The 23,439-nt window shown below is 44.4% G+C and overlaps 2 protein-coding genes across 5 annotated transcripts in view; one reads left to right on the top strand and one right to left on the bottom strand.

The window, feature by feature from the left end:
• Positions 1 to 10,033, top strand: part of znf106a (zinc finger protein 106a) — a 34,799-nt gene extending 24,766 nt beyond the window's left edge. Inside the window, exons 12-20 of one of the 3 annotated variants that reach the window (XM_045723774.1) lie at positions 667 to 824; positions 1,422 to 1,556; positions 4,048 to 4,164; positions 4,416 to 4,670; positions 7,612 to 7,731; positions 7,885 to 7,956; positions 8,108 to 8,179; positions 8,616 to 8,762; positions 9,944 to 10,033. In XM_045723774.1, coding sequence (XP_045579730.1) covers positions 667 to 824; positions 1,422 to 1,556; positions 4,048 to 4,164; positions 4,416 to 4,670; positions 7,612 to 7,731; positions 7,885 to 7,956; positions 8,108 to 8,179; positions 8,616 to 8,762; positions 9,944 to 10,006 — 1,139 coding nt within the window. In that variant the 3' untranslated portion in view covers positions 10,007 to 10,033. Of the gene's footprint in view, positions 1 to 666; positions 825 to 1,421; positions 1,557 to 4,047; positions 4,165 to 4,415; positions 4,671 to 7,611; positions 7,732 to 7,884; positions 7,957 to 8,107; positions 8,180 to 8,417; positions 8,492 to 8,615; positions 8,763 to 9,943 lie in introns of those variants that run through there. The other 2 variants (XM_045723773.1, XM_045723772.1) reach the window with 2 other exon arrangements.
• Positions 10,034 to 12,698: 2,665 nt separating this feature from the next.
• capn3a (calpain 3a, (p94)) overlaps positions 12,699 to 23,439 on the bottom strand; it is a 233,087-nt gene continuing 222,346 nt past the window's right edge. For both annotated transcript variants that reach the window (XM_045723776.1, XM_045723775.1), the window contains 6 exons: positions 22,515 to 22,583; positions 22,309 to 22,387; positions 18,170 to 18,286; positions 17,910 to 17,962; positions 16,440 to 16,504; positions 12,699 to 15,157 (listed from right to left, as the gene is read on the bottom strand). In XM_045723776.1, the coding sequence (XP_045579732.1) occupies positions 16,478 to 16,504; positions 17,910 to 17,962; positions 18,170 to 18,286; positions 22,309 to 22,387; positions 22,515 to 22,583 (345 nt within the window). In that variant the 3' untranslated portion in view covers positions 12,699 to 15,157; positions 16,440 to 16,477. The remainder of the gene's footprint in view (positions 15,158 to 16,439; positions 16,505 to 17,909; positions 17,963 to 18,169; positions 18,287 to 22,308; positions 22,388 to 22,514; positions 22,584 to 23,439) is intronic.

Genomic DNA, 23,439 nt, shown 5'->3' with positions numbered 1-23,439 from the left:
ACTAGTCCCAAGACTTCCTCAGGGAGGTCACAGTTCCCCACACTAGTCCAAGACTTCCTCAGGGAGGTCACAATTCCCCACACTAGTCCAAGACTTCCTCAGGGAGGTCACAGTTCCCCACACTTAGTCCAAGACTTCCTCAGGGAGGTCACAGTTCCCCACACTTAGTCCAAGACTTCCTCGGAGGTCACAGTTCCCCACACTAGTCCCAAGACTTCCTCAGCGAGGTCACAGTTCCCCACACTAGTCCCAAGACTTCCTCAGCGAGGTCACAGTTCCCCACACTAGTCCCAAGACTTCCTCAGCGAGGTCACAGTTCCCCACACTAGTCCCAAGACTTCCTCAGGGAGGTCACAGTTCCCTACACTAGTCCAAGACTTCCTCAGCGAGGTCACAGTTCCCCACACTATTCCAAGACTTCCTCAGCGAGGTCACATGATCTCACATTCTCAGGTGGGATAGGCTAGATACAGACACTTTCACCAGACCAGCATAGTCTATTGGACCTGATTTAGTTCCAATACCCAGACCCTCTTGCTGGTTGGTCTTGAACCAGACAGACAGCCTGTGATAAATGATAGGTATGTTTAACTTAACAAATGGATGAGTAATCTCACTCTCCTGGCATTTGGAGTTGACTGGTTTTGGAGTTGACTGGTTTTGTAGATCTCTCTCTAGACGCGTCGTCGGAGCCCGGGGACGATGATCTGCCGTCTGAGGGGATGTTTGAGGGTCACCAGGAGACCGTTAATGCCATGCAGGTCCACATGGGTCTCCTCTATACCTGTTCTGGAGACCGCACTGTTAGAGCCTTCAGCCTGGTGGTAAGTCCACTTCTCTGTGTGTCTCTCTGTGTGTGTGTCTGTCTGTCTCTGTGTGCGTCTGTCTGTCTCTGTGTGCGCCTGTCTCTGTCTCTGTGTCTGTGTGTGCCTCTCTCTCTGTGTGTCTGTATGTGTGTGTGTGTGTCTTTTACCAGTCTGTTGCTACCCTCACCATTATTTGATTACAAAGCATCCATCTATATACATTTCTTAGGTAATTTAGAAAACAAACTAAAGACAAGAACATTGAGTTATACATCATAACAAGTTGATTATATCCAAAGGGACTGTGGTCTCTCTCTGTGTGTTTCTGACAGTCTGTCCTCTCCTGTCCCCTGTGTGTGTCTCTGACAGTCTGTCCTCTCCTGTCCCCTGTGTGTGTCTCTGACAGTCTGTCCTCTCCTGTCCCCTGTGTGTGTCTCTCACAGTCTGTCCTCTCCTGTCCCCTGTGTGTGTCTCTGACAGTCTGTCCTCTCCTGTCCCCTGTGTGTGTCTCTGACAGTCTGTCCTCTCCTGTCCCCTGTGTGTGGCACTGACAGTCTGTCCTCTCCTGTCCCCTGTGTGTGGCACTGACAGTCTGTCCTCTCCTGTCCCCTGCAGAGCCGTGAGTGTGTGGCTGTGTTTGAGGGCCACAGCACCAAGGTCAACTGTTTGCTGGTTTCTTCTGGACCAGGTCTTCAACAACGCCTTTACTCTGGCTCCAGTGACCAGACTATCCGCTGCTACAACCTCAGGGTAAGTAACTACTACTATACTACTACAACCTCAGGGTAAGTTACTACTACTACTACTACTACTACTACTACTACTACTACTACTACTACTGCTACTATAATACTACTACAACCTCAGGGTAAGTAACTACTACAATACTACTACTACTACTACTACTACTACTGCTGCTGCTGCTGCTGCTGCTACAACGACGACTACTACTAATACACAAATAATACTACTGCTATTACCACTACTACAATACTACTACTACTACTACTGCTACTATAATACTACTACAACCTCAGGGTAAGTAACTACTACTACTACTACTACTACTACTACTACCATTGCTACTGCTACTATAATACTACTACAACCTCAGGGTAAGTAACTACTACAATACTACTACTACTACTACTACTACTACTGCTATTGCTGCTACTACTGCTGCTACTACTACGACGACTACTACTAATACACTAATACTACTGCTATTACCACTACTACAATACTACTACTACTACTACTACTACTACTATACTACTACTACTACTACTACTACTACACTAATAATACTACTACTGCTACACTAAATACTACTACTACTACGCTAATACTACTACTACTACTACTACGCTAATAATACTACCACTACTTCTACTACTACTAATACTACTACTACACTAATAACAATACCGCTACTACTACACTAATAACACTACTGCTACTATTACTTCTACTACTACTATAATACTACTACAATAGTGCTACTACTACACTAATAATACTACTACTACTACACTAATAATAATACTACTACTGCTACACTAAATACTACTACTACTACTACTACTACTACTACTACTACTACTACACTAGTAGTACTACTACTACACTAATAGTACTACTATTACACTAATAGTACTACCACTGCCTCTACTACTAATGCTACTTCTACACTAATAACAATACTGCTACTACTACACTAATAACACTACTACTGCTGCTACTACTACTACACTACTACTGCTACTATTACTTCTACTACTATAATACTACAATAGTGCTACTACTATTACTTCTACTACTATAATACTACAATAGTGCTACTACTACACTAATAATACTACTACTACACTAATAACACTACTACTACTATAATACTACTACTACTACTATAATACTACTATAATAGTACTACTACTACACTACTACTACTACTACACTAATAGTACTACTACTACTACACTAATAGTACTACTACTACTACTACTACTACTACTACTACTACACTAATAGTACGACTACTACTACTACTACTACACTAATAGTACTACCACTAGCTCTACTACTAATACTACTTCTACACTAATAACAATACTGCTACTACTACACTAATAACACTACTGCTGCTACTACTACTACACTACTACTGCTACTATTACTTCTACTACTATAATACTACAATAGTGCTACTACTACACGAATAACACTACTGCTACTACTACTATAATACTACTACTACTACACTACTACTATACTACTACTACACTACTACTATAATACTACTACACTACTACTATAATACTACTACTACACTACTATAATACTACTACTACTACTACACTACTACTATAATAGTACTACTACTACACCAATAATACTACTACTACAACTACTACTGCTACACTAATAATACTACTACACTAATAATACTACTACTGCTGCTACTCTAATAACACTACTACACTACTACTATAATACTACTACTACTACTACACTAATAACACTACTACACTACTACTATTATAATACTACTACTACTACTACACTAATAACACTACTGCTACTACTACTATACTACTACTACTACTACACTACTACTATAATACTACTACTACTACACCAATTATACTACTACTACAACTACTACTGCTACACTAATAATACTACTACACTAATAATACTACTACTGCTGCTACTCTAATAACACTACTACACTAATAACACTACTACTACTACTACTATAATACTGCTTCTACTACACTACTACTATAATACTACTACTACTACTACACTAATAACACTACTACTACTATAATACTACTACTACCACTACTACTATACTACTGCTACTACTGCTACTACTACACTGATAACACTACTGCTACTACTATTACTTCTACTACTACTACTATAATACTACAATAGTGCTACTACTAGGTCCTGTGTGGCTCAGTTGGTAGAGCATGGTGTTTGCAACGCCAGGGTTGTGGGTTCGATTCCCACGGGGGACCAGTACGGGGAAAAAATGTATGAAATATATGTATTCACTACTGTAAGTCGCTCTGGATAAGAGCGTCTGCTAAATGACTAAAATGTAAAAATGTACTACACTAATAATACTACTACACTAATACTCCTACTACAATACTGCTGCTACTACTACACTAATACTACTGCTAGTGTGTTCTGTGTTCCATGACTCTGTGTTCTATGTTCTCCACAGTCCAGGGAGTGTGTGGATCAGTTCTCTCTCCCAGACCGGGTTCTTTGCCTCCACAACCGCTGGAAAGTTCTGTACGCTGGCCTAGCTAACGGCTCCGTGGTCACCTTGAGCCTCAAGGTCAGAACCAGAACACCGTCTACAGCACATTCTGTTCTAGAACCGTCACTAGAACACATTGTAGAACCGACAATAGAACACAGTTTAGAATGCATTGTAATCTAGAACACATTCTAAAATACACTTTAGAACACCAACTAGAATTAAAGCATTATGGAACCATCTCAGTCACTACTAAAGGCAGTTGGGAAAAACACATTTTGAAATCTTATTTGTTATTTGTGGTATTTTGTATTTCCTGTCTTGTTCAGACCAACAAGCAGCTGGATGTGTTTGAGTGTCACGGGCCGCGGGCGGTGAGTTGCCTAGCGACAGCCCAGGAAGGAGCTCGCCGCATCCTATTGGTCGGATCCTACGACAGTACCATTAGCATCCGGGATGCCAAGAGTGGCCTGTTGCTACGGACTCTAGAGGGACACACCAAGACAGTACTATGTATGAAGGTAGTCAATGACCTGGTCTTCAGTGGCTCCAGTGACCAGTCGGTCCATGCACACAATATACATGTGAGTTATTGAAATAAAATATTCACTTTGGTTACATGTTTCATATACTCTATTAGGTTATCTACATATTGTTTTGTATAGATGTTAGCAATAGAAGTCATTCTGATGAATAATGCTTGATTTAATTGGCATGGGTGTGTCTCTCTCTCTCTTCACGTGTGTTATCCATTGGGCTGTTGCAGTGATCTTATTAACAATCAAATCAGCTGATATCTCAAAGTGCCTTTCAGAAACCCAGCCTTAAACCCCAAACAGCAAGCAATGCAGGTGTAGAAGCACGGTGGCTAGGAAAAACTCCCTAGAAAGGCCAGAACTTAGGAAGAAACCAAGAGAGGAACCAGGCTATGAGGGGTGGCCAGTCTTCTTCTGGCTGTGCCGGGTGAAGATTATAACAGAACATGGCCAAGATGTTCAAACGTTCATAGACGACCAGCAGGGTCAAATAATAATCACAGTGGTTGTCGAGGGTTCAACAGGTCAGCACTTCAGGAGTAAATGTCAGTTGGCTTTTCATAGCCGATCATTCAGAGGATCTCTACCGCTCCTGCTGTCTCTAGAGAGTTGAAAACAGCAGGTCTGGGACAGGTAGCACGTCTGGTGAACAGGTCAGGGTTCCATAGCAGCAGGCAGAACAGTTGAAATTGGAGCAGCAGCACGGCCAGGTGGACTGGGGACAGCAAGGAGTCATCAGGCCAGGTAGTAATGAGGCATGGTCCTAGGGCTCAGAGAGAGGGTGTGTGAGAGAATAAATACTGAGTCATGACCGCAGTCACATTCCACGTGGTGGTTGAGTCATGGTAATCTTCTCTTATGTACTCTAGACATGCGTTAGTAGTAATCAACACGCTAACGGCCTGGTACTCAGCTCTCTTGTCCCTCGGACCACTCTGACGACAATACAAATGCCATCAAACACTGGTTTCCCAAATGAAGCACTGGGTAGCTACAGGAACAGGGTAGGATAGCCCATACAGAGTACTGGGTAGCTACAGGAACAGGGTAGGAGAGCCCATGGCATACAGTGTACTGGGTAGATGCAGGAACAAGGTTGGGAGAGACCATGGCATACAGAGTACTGGGTAGATACAGGAACAGGGTAGGAGAGCCCATGGCATACAGAGTACTGGGTAGCTGCAGGAACAGGGTAGGAGAGACCATGGCATACAGAGTACTGGGTAGCTACAGGAACAGGGTAGGAGAGCCCATGGCATACAGAGTACTGGGTAGATGCAGGAACAGGGTAGGAGAGCCCATGGCATACAGAGTACTGGGTAGATGCAGGAACAGGGTAGGAGGGCCCATGGCATACAGAGTACTGGGTAGATGCAGGAACAGGGTAGAAGGGGCCCATGGCATACAGAGTACTGGGTAGATGCAGGAACAGGGTAGAAGGGGCCCATGGCATACAGAGTACTGGGTAGATGCAGGAACAGGGTAGAAGGGGCCCATGGCATACAGAGTACTGGGTAGCTGCAGGAACAGGGTTGGAGAGCCCATGGCATACAGAGTACTGGGTAGCTGTATTTCAAGGCCTACCTTCAAACTCAGTGCCTCTTTGCTTGACATCATGGGAAAATCAAAAATAATCAGCCAAGACCTCAGCAAAAAAATTGTAGACCTCCACAAGTCTGGTCCATCCTTGGGAGCAATTTCCAATCGCCTGAAGGTACCACGTTCATCTGTACAAACAATAGTATGCAAGTATAAACACCATGGGACCACGCAGCCATCATACCGCTCAGGAAGGAGACGCGGTCTGTCTCCTAGAAATGAACGTACTTTGGTGCGAAAAGTGCAACTCAATCCCAAAACAACAGCAAAGGACCTCGTACAAAAGTATCTGTATCCACAGACAAACGAGTCCTATATCGACATAACCTGAATGGCCGCTCAGCAAGGAAGAAGCCACTGCTCCAAAACCGCCATAAAAAAAGCCAGACTACGGTTTGCAACTGCACATGGGGACAAAGATCGTACTTTTTGGAAAAATGTCCTCTGGTCTAATGAAAAAAAAAAAATAGAACTGTTTGGCCATAATGACCATCGTTATGTTTGGAGGAAATAGGGGGAGGCTTGCAAGTCGAAGAACACCATCCCAACCGTGAAGCACGGGGGTGGCAGCATCATGTTGTGGGGGTGCTTTGCTGCAGGAGGGACTGGTGCACTCCAAAATTCACCCAATTTATTGTGGGAAGCTTGTCGAAGGCTACCCGAAACGTTTGACCCAAATTAAACACACGTCACATGTTTTCTATAGTCTCTAATCTGTACTCTTATCTGGTCTCTAATCTGGTCACATGTTTCCTATAGTCTCTTATCTGGTCTCTAATCTGGTCACATGTTTCCTATGGACTCTTATCTGGTCTCTAATCTGGTCTCTTATCTGGTCACATGTTTCCTATAATCTCTTATCTGGTCTCTTATCTGCTCTCTAATCTGGTCTCTTATCTGGTCACATGTTTCCTATAGTCTCTTATCTGGTCACATGTTTCCTATGGTCTCTAATCTGATCTCTTATCTGGTCACATGTTTCCTATGGTCTCTAATCTGGTCTCTTATCTGGTCACATGTTTCCTATGGTCTCTAATCTGGTCTCTTATCTGGTCACATGTTTCCTATGGTCTCTAATCTGGTCACATGTTTCCTATGGTCTTTAATCTGGTCACATGTTTCCTATGGTCTCTAATCTGGTCACATGTTTCCTATGGTCTCTAATCTGGTCATGTTTCCTATGGTCTATAATCTGATCTCTAATCTGGTCTCTTATCTGGTCACATGTTTCCTATGGGCTCTAATCTGGACTCTAATCTGGTCAGATGTTTCCTATGGTCTCTAATCTGGTCACATGTTTCCTATGGTCTCTAATCTGGTCACATGTTTCCTATGGCCTCTAATCTGGTTATTTAGTGGTATGGGTCTCTCTCTCTCTCTCTCTCTCTAGACTGGAGAGTTGGTGCGTATCTATAAAGGACATAGTCATGCTGTCACAGTGGTAGCCATCCTGGGGAAGGTGATGGTCACTGCCTGTCTTGACAAACTGGTCCGTGTCTACGAACTACAGGTCAGTCTCCTCTCTCCAACCCACTGTAGAGCTGGGTGCCATGTGTCTGTCCCTCCACATTAAAGCCAGACTGTACAATCACCATTTTTTACATTTTTTTTTTATGCCGTAATTAATGCCCTGAATTTTATCTAACTCCACCCCCCCAAACAGTCACATGATCGTCTGCAGGTGTACGGTGGACACGCGGACATGGTGATGTGTATGGCTATCCACAAGAGTATGGTGAGTCCTCTGTCCTCAGTCCAAATACGCACAGACATTAAAAAAAACTTGACTGGTGGAACGTTACGTAACAACGTGATCACTGACGTTCGTCTGTGTTTTTTTTTTTATTTATTTTTTATTTTATTTATTTTTTATTTTATTTTTTTAGATCTACACCGGTTGCTATGACGGCAGTGTGCAGGCGGTCAAACTGAGCCTGATCCAGAACTATCACTGCCGGGTGAGACGGGGGAAACTGGGGATGGGATGGGAATGTTCTACTGGGATGGGAATGTTCTACTGGGATGGGAATGTTCTACTGGGATAACTCAAGTTAAATCTATACTAAATCAACAAGTAGAGGATTGGTCTTTTTCTTTATGGCTCGGTGGGGTTTTTAGTTGTTAGTAGGTCCCACTTTCTGAATGCTGTGTTTGGTTCAGTGTCTTATTGTCCCCCTGTCTCTTCTGTCCTCCCAGTGGCATGGCTGTTCTCTGATCTAACTCCCTCCCAGTGGCATGGCTGTTCTCTGGTCTAACTCCCCCCCCCTGTCTCTTCTCTCCTCCCAGTGGCATGGCTGTTCTCTGATCGAACTCCCTCCCCTGTCTCTTCTGTGCTACCAGTGGCATGGCTGTTCTCTGATCTAACTCCCTCCCCTGTCTCTTCTCTCCTGCCAGTGGCATGGCTGTTCTCTGATCTTTGGAGTGTTGGAGCACCTTCAACAGCACCTGCTCCAAGACCACGTCTCTCCCAACACACAGAACCTCAAGTGTCGATGGAAGAACTGCGATGAGTATTTCACTGCTCGCAACGGCTCCAAGCAGGTATGACTTTGAGTGTTCCTACGCAAGACAATCAGGCTGTAACACACAGACAGACTGCTGTGACTGTTATAGGACATATTAGTCCGTCAGAGCCCATCTGTAAACAGCCCATCTATCTACCTACTTCATCCCCATACTGTATTTATTTATCTTGCTCCTTTGCACCCCAGTATCTCTACTTGCGCATTCATCTTCTGCACATCTACCATTCCAGTGTTTAATTGCTATATTAATAATTACTTTGCCACCATGGCCTATTTATTGCCTTAACTTACCTCATTTGCACTCACTGTATATAGACTTTTTGTTTTGTTCTACTGTATTATTGACTGTATGTTTTGTTTATTCCATGTGTAACTCTGTGTTTTTGTATGTGTCGAATTGCTATGCTTTATCTTGGCCAGGTCGCAGTTGCAAATGAGAACTTGTTCTCAACTAGCCTACCTGGTTAAATAAAGGTGAAATAAACAATAAATAAAAAATAGGTAGAGCTGTGACTGTTATGGGTCGTATTAGTCCGTCAGACGTAGATCTGTGACTGTTATGGGTCGTATTAGTCCGTCAGACGTAGATCTGTGACTGTTATGGGTCGTATTAGTCCGTCAGACGTAGAGCTGTGACTGTTATGGGTCCTATTAGTCCGTCAGACGTAGAGCTGTGACTGTTATGGGTCGTATTAGTCCGTCAGACGTCAGAGCTGTGACTGTTATGGGTCGTATTAGTCTGTCAGACGTCAGAGCTGTGACTGTTATGGGTCGTATTAGTCCGTCAGATGTAGAGCTGTGACTGTTATGGGTTGTATTAGTCCGTCAGAGCTGTGACTGTTATGGGTCGTATTAGTCCGTCAGAGCTGTGACTGTTATGGGTCGTATTAGTCCGTCAGAGCTGTGACTGTTATGGGTCGTATTAGTCCGTCAGAGCTGTGACTGTTGTGGGTCGTATTAGTCCGTCAGACGTAGAGCTGTGACTGTTGTGGGTCGTATTAGTCCGTCAGATGTAGAGCTGTGACTGTTATGGGTCGTATTAGTCCGTCAGAGCTGTGACTGTTATGGGTCGTATTAGTCCGTCAGAGCTGTGACTGTTATGGGTCGTATTAGTTCGTCAGACGTAGAGGGATCATAGTTGATTCTTCCTGTGTTGTCTTATTAAATTAAAATAACGTTCTGTCTCCTGTCCTACAGGGGGCTCCAAGGCACATGCTGCAACACGTGGAAGAGGAGTGGAGTAAACCAGCCCAACCCTGAGGGAGTCTTACGCTCCTGACCCCCCCCTCCCATATTGGGGCAACCCAGTCTATAAGGTCACCTGGTTGAACCAGTCTGAATGACGAGCGTATCGTTGAAGCGGCTGAGTGGGGTGATTTCAGCTTGGTGCCAGGTGACTACTAGCCTGAAAACCAGACCTGTTTTGGTGCTAACGTTCCACTTCTTGCCAATGTTAGGCATTGACGAGGAAGTAGAACGATAGCACAAACCGACTGGTATCCAGGCTAAGGTGACCATCCATACCAGAGAATAATGATGATGAATCTGTGGTTATGTTATGAAAGGAGAGATGTGTTCTAGTTTTTTATTTTTTTTACCAACTAAAACACATCTCTTCCTCTCCATGGTTCTCTCATGAATAAACGAACACTGCTTAATGGTCAACTGACCAAATAATACAAAAGGACTAACTGACTGTTCACCAAGCAAAGAAACCAGGTCTGAAAGAGTCATTGTTATGTTTTCTATTCAAACGGCTGCAAATAGATGTTTTTTTAAATGAATCCAACCCTCAGTTTTATAAAGACAATGTTGCCACTGTATGTCTTGTTTTGTTTGGAGGGAAGTCGGGATGCTAGTATCTTGTGTTTGGAGGGAAGTCGGGATGCTAGTGTCTTGTTGTGTTTGGAGGGAAGTCGGGATGCTAGTGTCTTGTTGTGTTTGGAGGGAAGTCGGGATGCTAGTGTCTTGTTGTGTTTGGAGGGAAGTCGGGATGCTAGTGTCTTGTGTTTGGAGGGAAGTCGGGATGCTAGTGTCTTGTGTTTGGAGGGAAGTCGGGATGCTGGTGTCTTGTTGTGTTTGGCGGGAAGTCGGGATGCTAGTGTCTTGTGTTTGGAGGGAAGTCAGTGTCTTGTGTTTGGAGGGAAGTCAGTGTCTTGTGTTTGGAGGGAAGTCAGTGTCTTGTGTTTGGAGGGAAGTCGGGATGCTAGTGTCTTGTGTTTGGAGGGAAGTCGGGATGCTAGTGTCTTGTGTTTGGAGGGAAGTCGGGATGCTAGTATCTTGTGTTTGGAGGGAAGTCGGGATGCTGTTGTGTCTTGTTGCAACTCTTCTCTTGGTTTGTTTTTGTCAAACCTCTTTATACAGCTGTGATTCACTCATTCATCAGACTTAGACTAGCTTTAATGATGTCATGACCTAGATTTTTCTGAGACATATTTCAGTGCAATGGAGTGTAATTTCAGGCGTTTTAAGAAGTATTTTTTTTGTCTGTTTTTGAGAGTGATGTCTTGTCACTAGATTTCCCCCCCCCCTCACTACCATCTCGTTTTCTTAGTTTATTTTAACAGGGGTCTTGATCTTTTTCTTTCTGGCGTTTGGTGTGGTTGGTCCTTGATATTTTGGTGTTTGTTGAAGGACAGTGTAAAGTGTCTGAGATTGCCATTTGAAAATGTGGTTTTGCAGTGATGAGGAACTGAGGGACATAATGGTGTGTGTTCTAGTGTCGGTTCTAGAATGTGCTCTAGAATAGGTTCTAGTGTCGGTTCTAGAATGTGCTCTAGTGTCGGTTCTAGAAGGTGCTCTAGTGTCGGTTATAGAATGTGCTCTAGTGTCGGTTCTAGAATGTGCTCTAGTTCACTGTGTTCCTATGCCTGAACAGTCGTTTATGTTGAGCGTAGTTAATTTGTCCTCACCATTAAAAACAGACGTGAGAGAAATTCAAAAGAATCACTGTTTTAGTTTTTTTTTTCTGAATGAGTGAGTTTGTACTTACCAGTAATTGTTGGATATTGCTGTGCATCTTTCGTGGAACTCTTACAGTATCTGGGTGTGTTTATTTTAAAATAGGGTGTATCTATTCCACCGTAAGTAAGGGTTTGTTTTGAAACACGGCCGTTTGTGTAGAGATGAAGATGGTATAGAGACGGTGTGTTGAGGGGTTGAAGAGCCCAGATGAACAGAATCAGGATCCACCCCCCCATGCACACACACACACACACACACACACACACACACACACACACACACACACACACACACACACACACACACACACACACCCAAACCAATATACACATGACACACAACACACACATATCACACACATCAAGCTGATACGTTGATCCATCATGCCTTTTTTCTTTTCAAACATGTTTTTTATTTTATAGTGTTATAAAACACGTTTTTTTTTACATTTTAAATTGTAATCAATGTGAGAAAAAAAAAATATATAGAAAGTTGAACCGACTTTGTCGTGGTAACGCTCCTTATTCATGTAGTGGCAGCTCTGGGGTTGTACATGGTGCTGTTGTAGGTATGTGTTCGGCTGAGGCGAGATCTCTGTTCAACCTGTGTTCTTTAACAGCCGCCCGGCGCTTTTCGTTGGAGAAGACATACCTCCAGACATGTGTAACTCTTCTTCTGTTATTTGAGGGGAAAACATACAGTCGTCCTCTTACCTGGACATTCCTGAGTTTCTTTGACGAGTTTGTTTTTAGTTCTTGCCAACAGTTGTGAACTTGTTCGTTATTTTATTTTTCAGAAAATGTTATCATTATTTAAAAAAATAAAAAATGGAAAAAAAATTCTACGGCCTGTTAGTTTTTGTCTTTCATCTGTGGTTGTGTTGAAAATATTGTCTTGAACTGAAGCATTCAGACAGAGCAGCAGTTTAACTAAATTAAACAGATTTTACTGCTTCTACATTCATTTAATAAAGCCAAAAAAAAATGTGTCCAACCAATAACTACACAATTATTTATTGGGTTAAAATGTTTAAAAATGCATTACACTCATTTGACCAAAACTTTAAAAACCACAACAAGTCCAACCCAATAGTCATTCACAACTCCACATGTTGAACCCACCCTGTAGGGAGCTCTTCAGCAGGCTAGGGAAGCTTCTGTCTGGTCCTGGTCGTACAGCGGAGGGTGAGGAGCCAGGGAGGTTTCTGCCTGGTCCTGGTCGTACAGCGGAGGGTGAGGAGCTAGGGAGGGTTCTGCCTGGTCCTGGTCGTACAGCGGGGGGTGAGGAGGAGGAGCTAGGGAGGGTTCTGCCTGGTCCTGGTCGTACAGCGGGGGGTGAGGAGGAGGAGCTAGGGAGGGTTCTGCCTGGTCCTGGTCGTACAGCGGGGGGTGAGGAGGAGGAGCTAGGGAGGGTTCTGCCTGGTCCTGGTCGTACAGCGGGGGGTGAGGAGGAGGAGCTAGGGAGGGTTCTGCCTGGTCCTGGTCGTACAGCGGAGGGTAAGAGGGAGGAATGTTGTTGGCAGGTTCTGTCTGTCCCATTCTGCGTCTCATCCATCCATTGGATTCTATAGCCGTTTCTCTGACACCAGTGTTTCAGAGCTGATAGGGGGGTTTGTTCCAATTCCCACGGACCAACCAGTCCGGTGTTGAGTCAGGAAGTCCAAGACTGAAGGAAGGAAGAACTGGTCCTTTTCCAACATCTCCAGTTCATCCATTGGCCATGAGAGAACCGTGGTCTTCACTGGAGCGATTTGGAGAAGGTACTTGACAGCGCATCGTGTCAGGGTGGGTTATCAAATGTTAAGGATGATAGGTGGTATAGGGGAGACGTTGAGGGTGGTATAGGGGAGACGTTGAGGGTGGTATAGGGGAGACGTTGAGGGTGGTATAGGGGAGATGTTGAGGGTGGTAGGTGGTATAGGGGAGACGTCGAGGGTGGTAGGTGGTATAGGGGAGACGTCGAGGGTGGTAGGTGGTATAGGGGAGACGTCGAGGGTGGTAGGTGGTATAGGGGAGACGACGTGGGTGGTATAGGGAAACGTCGAGGGTGGTAGGTGGTATAGGGGAGATGTTGAGACTGGTATAGGGGAGACGGTAAGGGTGGTAGGTGGTATAGGGGAGACGTCGAGGGTGGTAGGTGGTATAGGAGAGACGTCGAGGGTGGTAGGTGGTATAGGGGAGACGGTAAGGGTGGTAGGTGGTATAGGGGAGATGTTGAGGGATGTATAGGGGAGATGTTGAGGGTGGTATAGGGGAGACGTTGAGGGTGGTAGGTGGTATAGGGGAGACGTCGAGGGTGGTAGGTGGTATAGGGGAGACGTCGAGGGTGGTAGGTGGTATAGGGGAGACGTCGAGGGTGGTAGGTGGCATGGGGGAGACGTCGAGGGTGGTAGGTGGTATAGGGGAGACGTCGAGGGTGGTAGGTGGTATAGGGGAGACGTTGAGGGTGGTAGGTGGTATAGGGGAGACGTCGAGGATGGTAGGTGGTATAGGGGAGACGTCGAGGGTGGTAGGTGGTATAGGGGAAACGTTGAGGGTGTTAGGTGGTATAGGGGAGACGTCGAGGATGGTAGGTGGTATAGGGGAGACGTTAAGGGTGGTATAGTGGAGACGTTGAGGGTGGTATAGGGGAGACGTCGTGGGTGGAGGTGGTATAGGGGAGACGGTAAGGGTGGTAGGTGGTATAGGGGAGATGTCGTGGGTGGTAGGTGGTATAGGGGAGACGTCGAAGGTGGTAGGTGGTATAGGGGAGACGTCGAAGGTGGTAGGTGGTATAGGGGAGACGTTGAGGGTGGTAGGTGGTATAGGGGAGATGTCGTGGGTGGTAGGTGGTATAGGGGAGACGTCGAAGGTGGTATAGGGGAGACGTCGAAGGTGGTAGGTGGTATAGGGGAGACGTTGAGGGTGGTAGGTGGTATAGCGGAGACTTTGAGGATGGTAGGTGGTATAGGGGAGACGTTGAGGGTGGTAGGTGGTATAGGGGAGACTGAGGATGGTAGGTGGTATAGGGGAGACGTCGAGGGTGGTAGGTGGTATAGGGGAGACGTTAAGGGTGGTATAGGGGAGACGTTAAGGGTGGTATAGGGGAGACGTTGAGGGTGGTAGGTGGTATAGGGGAGACGATAAGGGTGGTAGGTGGAATAGGGGAGACGTCGAGGGTGGTAGGTGGTAACGAGGGAACCTATTCAGTCGGTAGGATAGGGGAGGGTTGGAGTAGTGTAAATAAAACAGAATATTTTAAGAGATATTCGATGGGTTATGGAGAGGTGGCTCTGTGAGGTATGGTGACAGAAAAAGAGAGGTTATGTGTGTTTAATGCCTGAGAGAGAGAACGGTATATCTGGTAAGGAGTGTGGGGGGTGTTACAAAAAAACATGGCCGACTCAGAAGAGACTGTTTCAGCAATACTGGGACATGGTCAGGAGAGGAAATTAGAGAAGCCAGAGACCTAGAGAGAGGGAAGAGGATAAGGTTGGCTAACTGGTATGGACTGGTAGGTAGCAGTCTAATGTGAGGACTGGAAGGTAGCAGTCTAATGTGAGGACTGGTAGGTAGCAGTCTAATGTGAGGACTGGAAGGTAGCAGTCTAATGTGAGGACTGGAAGGTAGCAGTCTAATGTGAGGACTGGGAGGTAGCAGTCTAATGTGAGGACTGGGAGGTAGCAGTCTAATGTGAGGACTGGGAGGTAGCAGTCTAATGTGAGGACTGGGAGGTAGCAGTCTAATGTGAGGACTGGGAGGTAGCAGTCTAATGTGAGGACTGGGAGGTAGCAGTCTGTGAGGACTGGAAGGTAGCAGTCTATTGTGAGGACTGGACTGGTAGCAGTCTATTGTGAGGACTGGACTGGTAGCAGTCTATTGTGAGGACTGGATTGGTAGCAGTCTATTGTGAGGACTGGACTGGTAGCAGTCTATTGTGAGGACTGGACTGGTAGCAGTCTATTGTGAGGACTGGACTGGTAGCAGTCTAATGTGAGGACTGGAAGGTAGCAGTCTAATGTGAGGACTGGAAGGTAGCAGTCTATTGTGAGGACTGGAAGGTAGCAGTCTATTGTGAGGACTGGAAGGTAGCAGTCTATTGTGAGGACTGGACTGGTAGCAGTCTATTGTGAGGACTGGACTGGTAGCAGTCTATTGTGAGGACTGGACGGTAGCAGTCTATTGTGAGGACTGGACTGGTAGCAGTCTATTGTGAGGACTGGACTGGTAGCAGTCTATTGTGAGGACTGGACTGGTAGCAGTCTATTGTGAGGACTGGACTGGTAGCAGTCTATTGTGAGGACTGGTAGGTAGCAGTCTAATGTGAGGACTGGACTGGTAGCAGTCTAATGTGAGGACTCGAAGGTAGCAGTCTAATGTGAGGACTGGAAGGTAGCAGTCTAATGTGAGGACTGGAAGGTAGCAGTCTAATGTGAGGACTGGAAGGTAGCAGTCTAATGTGAGGACTGGAAGGTAGCAGTCTAATGTGAGGACTGGAAGGTAGCAGTCTAATGTGAGGACTGGAAAGTAGCAGTCTAATGTGAGGACTGGAAGGTAGCAGTCTAATGTGAGGAATGGAAGGTAGCAGTTTAATGTGAGGACTGGAAGGTAGCAGTCTGTGAGGACTGGGGTTCAAGTGAGGTGAACAGGAAGGAGCTGGTGGTACGGGTAGGGTTAGGGCTACGTTTTGGTACAGTCAGTACATTCTGGTCTGTAGTTCTGCTCTGTTCTTCATGTGGGACGGGTCTCACCTGGGAGGTCATCCGGCTGAGAAGACCTGTCTGGCAATCTAGGCATACATGGTCAACTGGAGCCACTGCACAATGAGGAGAGACAGAGAGGGGTATTATCAGTTAGGACATAGAGGGGAGACATAGAGGGGTATTATCAGTTAGGACATAGAGGAGAGACATAGAGGGGTATTCTCAGTTAGGACGTAGAGGGGTGTTATCAGTTAGGACATAGAGGAGAGACATGGAGGGGTAGTATCAGTTAGGACATAGTGGAGTATTATCAGTTAGGACATAGAGGGGAGACATAGAGGGGTATTATCAGTTAGGACATAGAGGGGAGACATAGAGGGGTATTATCAGTTAGGACATAGAGGGGAGACATAGAGGGGTATTATCCGTTAGGACATAGAGGAGTATTATCAGTTAGGACATAGAGGGGTGTTATCAGTTAGGACATAGAGGGGAGACATAGAGGGGTATTATCAGTTAGGACATAGAGGGGAAACGTATAGGGGTATTATCAGTTAGGACATAGAGGGGTATTATCAGTTAGGACATATTGGGGTATTATCAGTTAGGACATAGAGCGGAGACAGAGGGGTATTATCAGTTAGGACATAGAGGAGAGACATAGAGGGGTATTATCAGTTAGGACATAGAGGGGTAGTATCAGTTAGGACATAGAGGGGTATTATCAGTTAGGACATAGAGGAGAGACATAAAGGGGTATTATCAGTTAGGACATAGAGGGGAAACGTATAGGGGTATTATCAGTTAGGACATAGAGGGGTATTATCAGTTAGGACATAGAGGGGTATTATCAGTTAGGACATAGAGGGGAGACAGAGGGGTATTATCAGTTAGGACATAGAGGAGAGACATAGAGGGGTATTATCAGTTAGGACATAGAGGGGTAGTATCAGTTAGGACATAGAGGAGAGACATAGAGGAGTATTATCAGTTAGGACATAGAGGGGAAACGTATAGGGGTATTATCAGTTAGGACATAGAGGGGTATTATCAGTTAGGACATAGAGGGGTATTATCAGTTAGGACATAGAGGGGAGACAGAGGGGTATTATCAGTTAGGACATAGAGGAGAGACATAGAGGGGTAGTATCAGTTAGGACATAGAGGGGTATTATCAGTTAGGACATAGAGGTGAGACATAGAGGGGTAGTATCAGTTAGGACATGGAGGAGAGACATAGAGGGGTATTATCAGTTAGGACATAGAGGGGTATTATCAGTTAGGACATAGAGGAGAGACATAGAGGGGTAGTATCAGTTAGGACATAGAGGGGTAGTATCAGTTAGGACATAGAGGGGTATTATCAGTTAGGACATAGAGGAGAGACATAAAGGGGTATTATCCGTTAGGACATAGAGGGGAGACATAGAGGGTATTATCAGTATCAACACAGCCCCTAACCTTTTTCTTATTCATCATCATTCTCCATACTATGTAGCATTAGCATTAGCAGCTTACCTCCAAGACACTAAGTCTGATCATACCATCCTGATCAAAGGCCTGGAACGCCCCTGCAAACAAAAACCCCATTTCATCAATCAATCAATCAATCAATCAATAAAACATAAACATGGCTTCGAGCCGGACCAGACAGAATACGAAGGTGAAGTGTGTGTGTGTGTGTGTGTGTGTGTGTGTGTGTGTGTGTGTGTGTGTGTGTGTGTGTGTGTGTTCACGTGCGTCACGCACACACGCACGCACGTGCGTCAGTGACTTACTGAACATGGCTTCGAGCCGGACCAGACAGCTGATGAAGCTGTCAAAGTCGATGTTCATGCCCTCGTTGGCGTAACGCATGGTGATGATGTCATACAGCTGGTTGTTGAGACGGAAGCCTGAACAGGGGCACAAGAACACAATAACAGAGTAGTGACAAGACTGTAAAATATATTGGACGTAGAGATTAGACTGTGGAGTGGATGGAGTCTTATCAGGCGGCCTCACCATTTAACGATAATTCTAGGGTCTGGGTACATTTACTCTTGACTTTTAAACGACCTCTAACAATGTCACAGATATTCTTGAACACTTTTCTTACCTCATCCCTCGGGCTTGAATTCCTGGAGCATAGACCCTGGTAACATTGTGCAACAAAGTGGGACTTTGGGTGTGGTTAAAATAGAGGCGGACGAGCGCTATATATGCTGAGTTTAATACACTGAAAACAAACTTAATGATACCAAAAAAAACGATTTTGTCCAATACATGTCGCTAAATATCATGTGGCTGTCCATGGTACTGATTTCTATGTGTGTGGGAGCAAGTAAAGAACAATTGGAGACTCACCCTACTTGTAGACTAGTTCAACGCCAATACCGTCCTCCTATCTTTCACTTTGCCAGACCGGTCTATGGCTCTCAAAGCTTTTACTTTTTGTTTTCATAAGTTAACCTCTCTAGGGTAGGGCGCAGTATTTGCACGGCCGGATAAAAAAACGATTTAATCTGGTTATTACTACTGCCCAGAAACTAGAATATGCATATAATTGTTTGATTTGGATAGAAAACACCCTAAAGTTTCTAAAACTGTTTGAATGGTGTCTGTGAGTATAACAGAACTCATATGGCAGGCAAAAACCTGAGAAGATTCTGTACAGGAAGTGCCCTCTCTGACCATTTCTTGGCCTTCTACACTCTCTTTATTGAAAACTGAGGATCTCTGCTGTAACGTGACACTTTGTGAGGCACCCATAGGCTCTCAGAAGGCGGCAGAACGTTGAATGATGACTTTGCAGGCCATGGCTGAAAAACAGTAGCACATTTGGAAAGTGGTCGATCTGAGAACAATGAGACGGGCGCGTGCGTGCAAGTGAAGAGTCCATTTTAGATTTTCAGTCTTTGAAGGAAAACAGGGTTTCCTGGTCGGAATATTATCGCTTTTTTACGAGAAAAATCGCATAAAAATTGATTTTAAACAGCGGTTGACATGCTTCGAAGTACAGTAATGGAATATTTAGATTTTTTTTGTCACGATACGCGCCGGGCGGGTCACCCTTCGTTACCCTTGGGATAGTGTCTTGAACGCACAAACAAAACAGAGGATATTTGAACATAACTATGGATTATTTTGAACCAAACATTTGTTATTGAAGTAGAAGTCCTGGGAGTGCATTCTGACGAAGAACAGCAAAGGTAATCCAATTTTTCTTATAGTAAATCTGAGTTTGGTGAGTGCCAAACTTGGTGGGTGTCAAAATAGCTAGCCCGTGATGGCGAGCTATCTACTCAGAATATTGCAAAATGTGCTTTTGCCGAAAAGCTATTTTAAAATCGGACATAGCGATTGCATAAAGGAGTTCTGTATCTATAATTCTTAAAATAATTGTTATGTTTTTTGTGAACGTTTATCGTGAGTAATTTAGTAAATTCACCGGAAGTTTGCGGTGGGTATGCTAGTTCTGAACGTCACATGCTAATGTAAAAAGCTGGTTTTTGATATAAATATGAACCTGATTGAACAAAACATGCATGTATTGTATAACATAATGTCCTAGGAGTGTCATCTGATGAAGATCATCAAAGGTTAGTGCTGCATTTAGCTGTGGTTTGGGTTTATGTGACATTATATTCTAGCTTGAAAAATGGGTGTCTGATTATTTCTGGCTGGGTACTCTGCTAATGTTTTGCTTTCGTTGTAAAGCCTTTTTGAAATCGGACAGTGTGGTTAGATTAACGAGAGTCTTGTCTTTAAAATAGTCATATGTTTGAGAAATTGAAGTAATAGCATTTCTAAGGTATTTGAATATCGCGCCACGCGATTCCACTGGCTGTTGAGTAGGTGGGACGATTTCGTCCCACATACCCTAGAGAGGCTAGCAAGCATTTTAGCTATGGGTAGCTAGCCTAACTTCCTCACATGGGCAACAATTAACCAGCTAAGTTAGCTAGCTAGTTAACGTTAGCCTACCAGGCTACATCTAGGTTACATATAGAACTTTGATCGTCTCAGGCCAGTGGCACAACATATAAATGTATGGTTAGATCAGACTCGCCGTCATAATCATTAGCCTGTACAACGATTTAAGTCAAAACCACGAATCCAAATCCCCATTTCCAGGTGACCAAGAACCCGATGGTCACTCTGACAGAGCTCCAGAGTTCCTCTGTGGAGATGGGAGAACATTCCAGAAGGACAACCATCTGCAGCACTCCACCAATCAGGCTTTTATGATAGACGGAAGCCACTCCTCAGTAAAAGGCACATGACACGTCTGGAGGAAACCTGGCACCATCCCTACGGTGAAGCATGGTGCTGGCAGCTGTGGGGATCCTAGTCAGGATTGAGGGAAAGATGAACGGAGCAAAGTACAGAGAGATCCTTGATTAAAACATTCTCTAGAGCGCTCAGGACCTCAGACTGGGGTGAAGGTTCACCTTCCAAATACAGGTGTGCCAAGCTTGTAGCATCATACCCAAGAAGACTCGAGGTTGTAATCACTACCAAAGGTGCTTCAATGATGTACTGACTAAAGGGTCTGAATATTTATGTAAATGTCATATCTTATTTTTAATACATTTGCAGAAATGTCTAAACCTGTTTTTGCATTGTCATTATGGGGTATTGTGATGTCATTATGGGGTATTATGTGTAGATTGATGGGGGGGGGGGAAACAAATCCATTTTAGAATAAGGCTGTAATGTAACAAAGTGTGAAAAAAGTTGAAGGGTCTGAATACCTTCCGAATACACTGTATATCTACTGTAGTACTCAATGCTGAAAGTGTTCTGGAACGTAAAGGTTATCAATTACCCTATGAAGATAAAGAAAATGATATCCTTCCTGGAAACGAGAGGGCGGCTATTTGCTTTCTATAGGGCAGTGTTTGGAAAAAGTACCCAATTGAGTAAAAGTAAACTGGAAATTACTCAATTAAAAGTGAAAGTCCCGGGTGGCGCAGCAGCCTAAGGCACTGCATCTCAGTGCTTGAGGCGTCACTACAGACACCCTGGTTGAAATCCAGGCTTTATCACAACCAGCCGTGATTAGGAGTCCCATAGGGACTCCTGACTTGCCTAGTTAAATAAAGTTTAAATAAAAAAAATAGATGTTTTAAAAAAAGAAAATCCTACTTGAGTAAAAGTCTAAAAGTATTTTGTTTTAAATATACTTAACTATCAAAAGTAAATGCAATTGCTAAAATATACTTAAGTAGCACAAACAAAGCATGTGTGTTTAGAGAGTCCTCCAGATCAGAGGAAGTAGACCAGGGATGTTCTCTGTTTAGTGAGTCCTCCAGATCAGAGGCAGGGGATGACCAGGGATGTTCTCTGTTTAGTGAGTCCTCCAGATCAGAGGCAGTAGGGATGACCAGGGATGTTCTCTTGATAAGAGTGTGAATTGGACCATTTTCCTGTCCTACTAAGCATTTTTATTTATTTATTTCACCTTTATTTAACCAGGTAGGACAGTTGAGAACAAGTTCTCATTTACAACTGCGACCTGGCCAAGATAAAGCAAAGCAGTGCGACACAGACAACAACACAGAGTTACACATGGAATAAACAAAACATACAGTCAATAATACAGTATAAAAAATCTATATACAGTGTGTGCAAATTCAAAATGTAACGAGTACTTTTGGGTGTCAGGGAAAATGTATGGAGTAAAACGTACATTATTTTCTTTACGAATGTAGTAAAGTAAAAGTTGTCAAAAATACAAATAGTAAAGTACAGATACACCCCAAAAAAACGACTGAAGTAAAAATACTTGAAAGTACTTAACACCACTGCTATAGAGGACATGTCTTTTCATCTTGTTGTAGATGCTGAAACAAGGATACAATCTACCTGATTCTATTCTATTCTATTGTATTGTATTGTATTGTATTCTATTCTATTGTATCTGGAAGCTGACCTGCATCGTTGATGGCATTTCTCATCTCGTAGCTGTTGATGATACCAGCCTGGTCCGAGCTATAGTGTTGAAAGATTCCCTGAGAAACAAGAGCATTTTTATTAAATCTACAAATCTGACCCTATTTACAGTGTCATTGGGAGTGGAGATAAACCCTGTATTCTGATGATGATGATGATGATGATGATGAAGAAGAGCATTCTCACCTGCCACTGTTTGATCTTGTTCCAGAGATGTCTGAACTCCTGCAGGTTGAGTCTGCCAGTCCCGTCCATCTAGACATTAGCATTAGTTAAGATCACAGTGGCGGACGTTCAACATGGAAACTCACAATCAACTCCAGTCAACAAAGTCACTTACTCTGAATAAGCTATTTCAACACTTCCTGGTTGTTACATTAGTATAGGTCATCAGTTATTTTCTGTAATACCCATGACCTTGGGCACGTGTTACTGAGAACTACTGCAGTAAAAGGTGGATTTGGCCCTGATGTTTGTCCACTGTAGGTCATGTCTGTAGTCCCAACAAGCTGTGCTCTCTCTCTAGATCATTCAGACCTCTCATGGCGACCCACAACTGCTACACAGCCTGACCCGGGAGGGTCTCTATCTATAGACAACACAGCCTGACCTGTGAGGGTCTCTATCTACAGACAACACAACCTGACCTGGGAGGGTCTCTATCTACAGACAACACAACCTGACCTGGGAGGGTCTCTATCTACAGACAACACAACCTGACCTGGGAGGGTCTCTATCTACAGACAACACAACCTGACCTGGGAGGGTCTCTATCTACAGACAACACAACCTGACCTGGGAGGGTCTCTATCTACAGACAACACAACCTGACCTGGGAGGGTCTCTATCTACAGACAACACAACCTGACCTGGGAGGGTCTCTATCTACAGACAACACAACCTGACCTAGGAGGGTCTCTATCTACAGACAACACAACCTGGGAGGGTCTCTATCTACAGACAACACAACCTGACCTGGGAGGGTCTCTATCTACAGACAACACAACCTGACCTGGGAGGGTCTCTATCTACAGACAACACAACCTGACCTGGGAGGGTCTCTATCTACAGACAACACAGCCTGACCTTGGAGGGTCTCTATCTACAGACA

The sequence above is a fragment of the Salmo salar genome, chromosome ssa09 (genome assembly GCF_905237065.1).
Source record: "Salmo salar chromosome ssa09, Ssal_v3.1, whole genome shotgun sequence".
Lineage (NCBI taxonomy): Eukaryota > Metazoa > Chordata > Actinopteri > Salmoniformes > Salmonidae > Salmo > Salmo salar.
The sequence above is the reverse complement of the archived record's forward strand: the minus strand, read 5'-3'. Positions and strand labels throughout refer to the sequence as shown.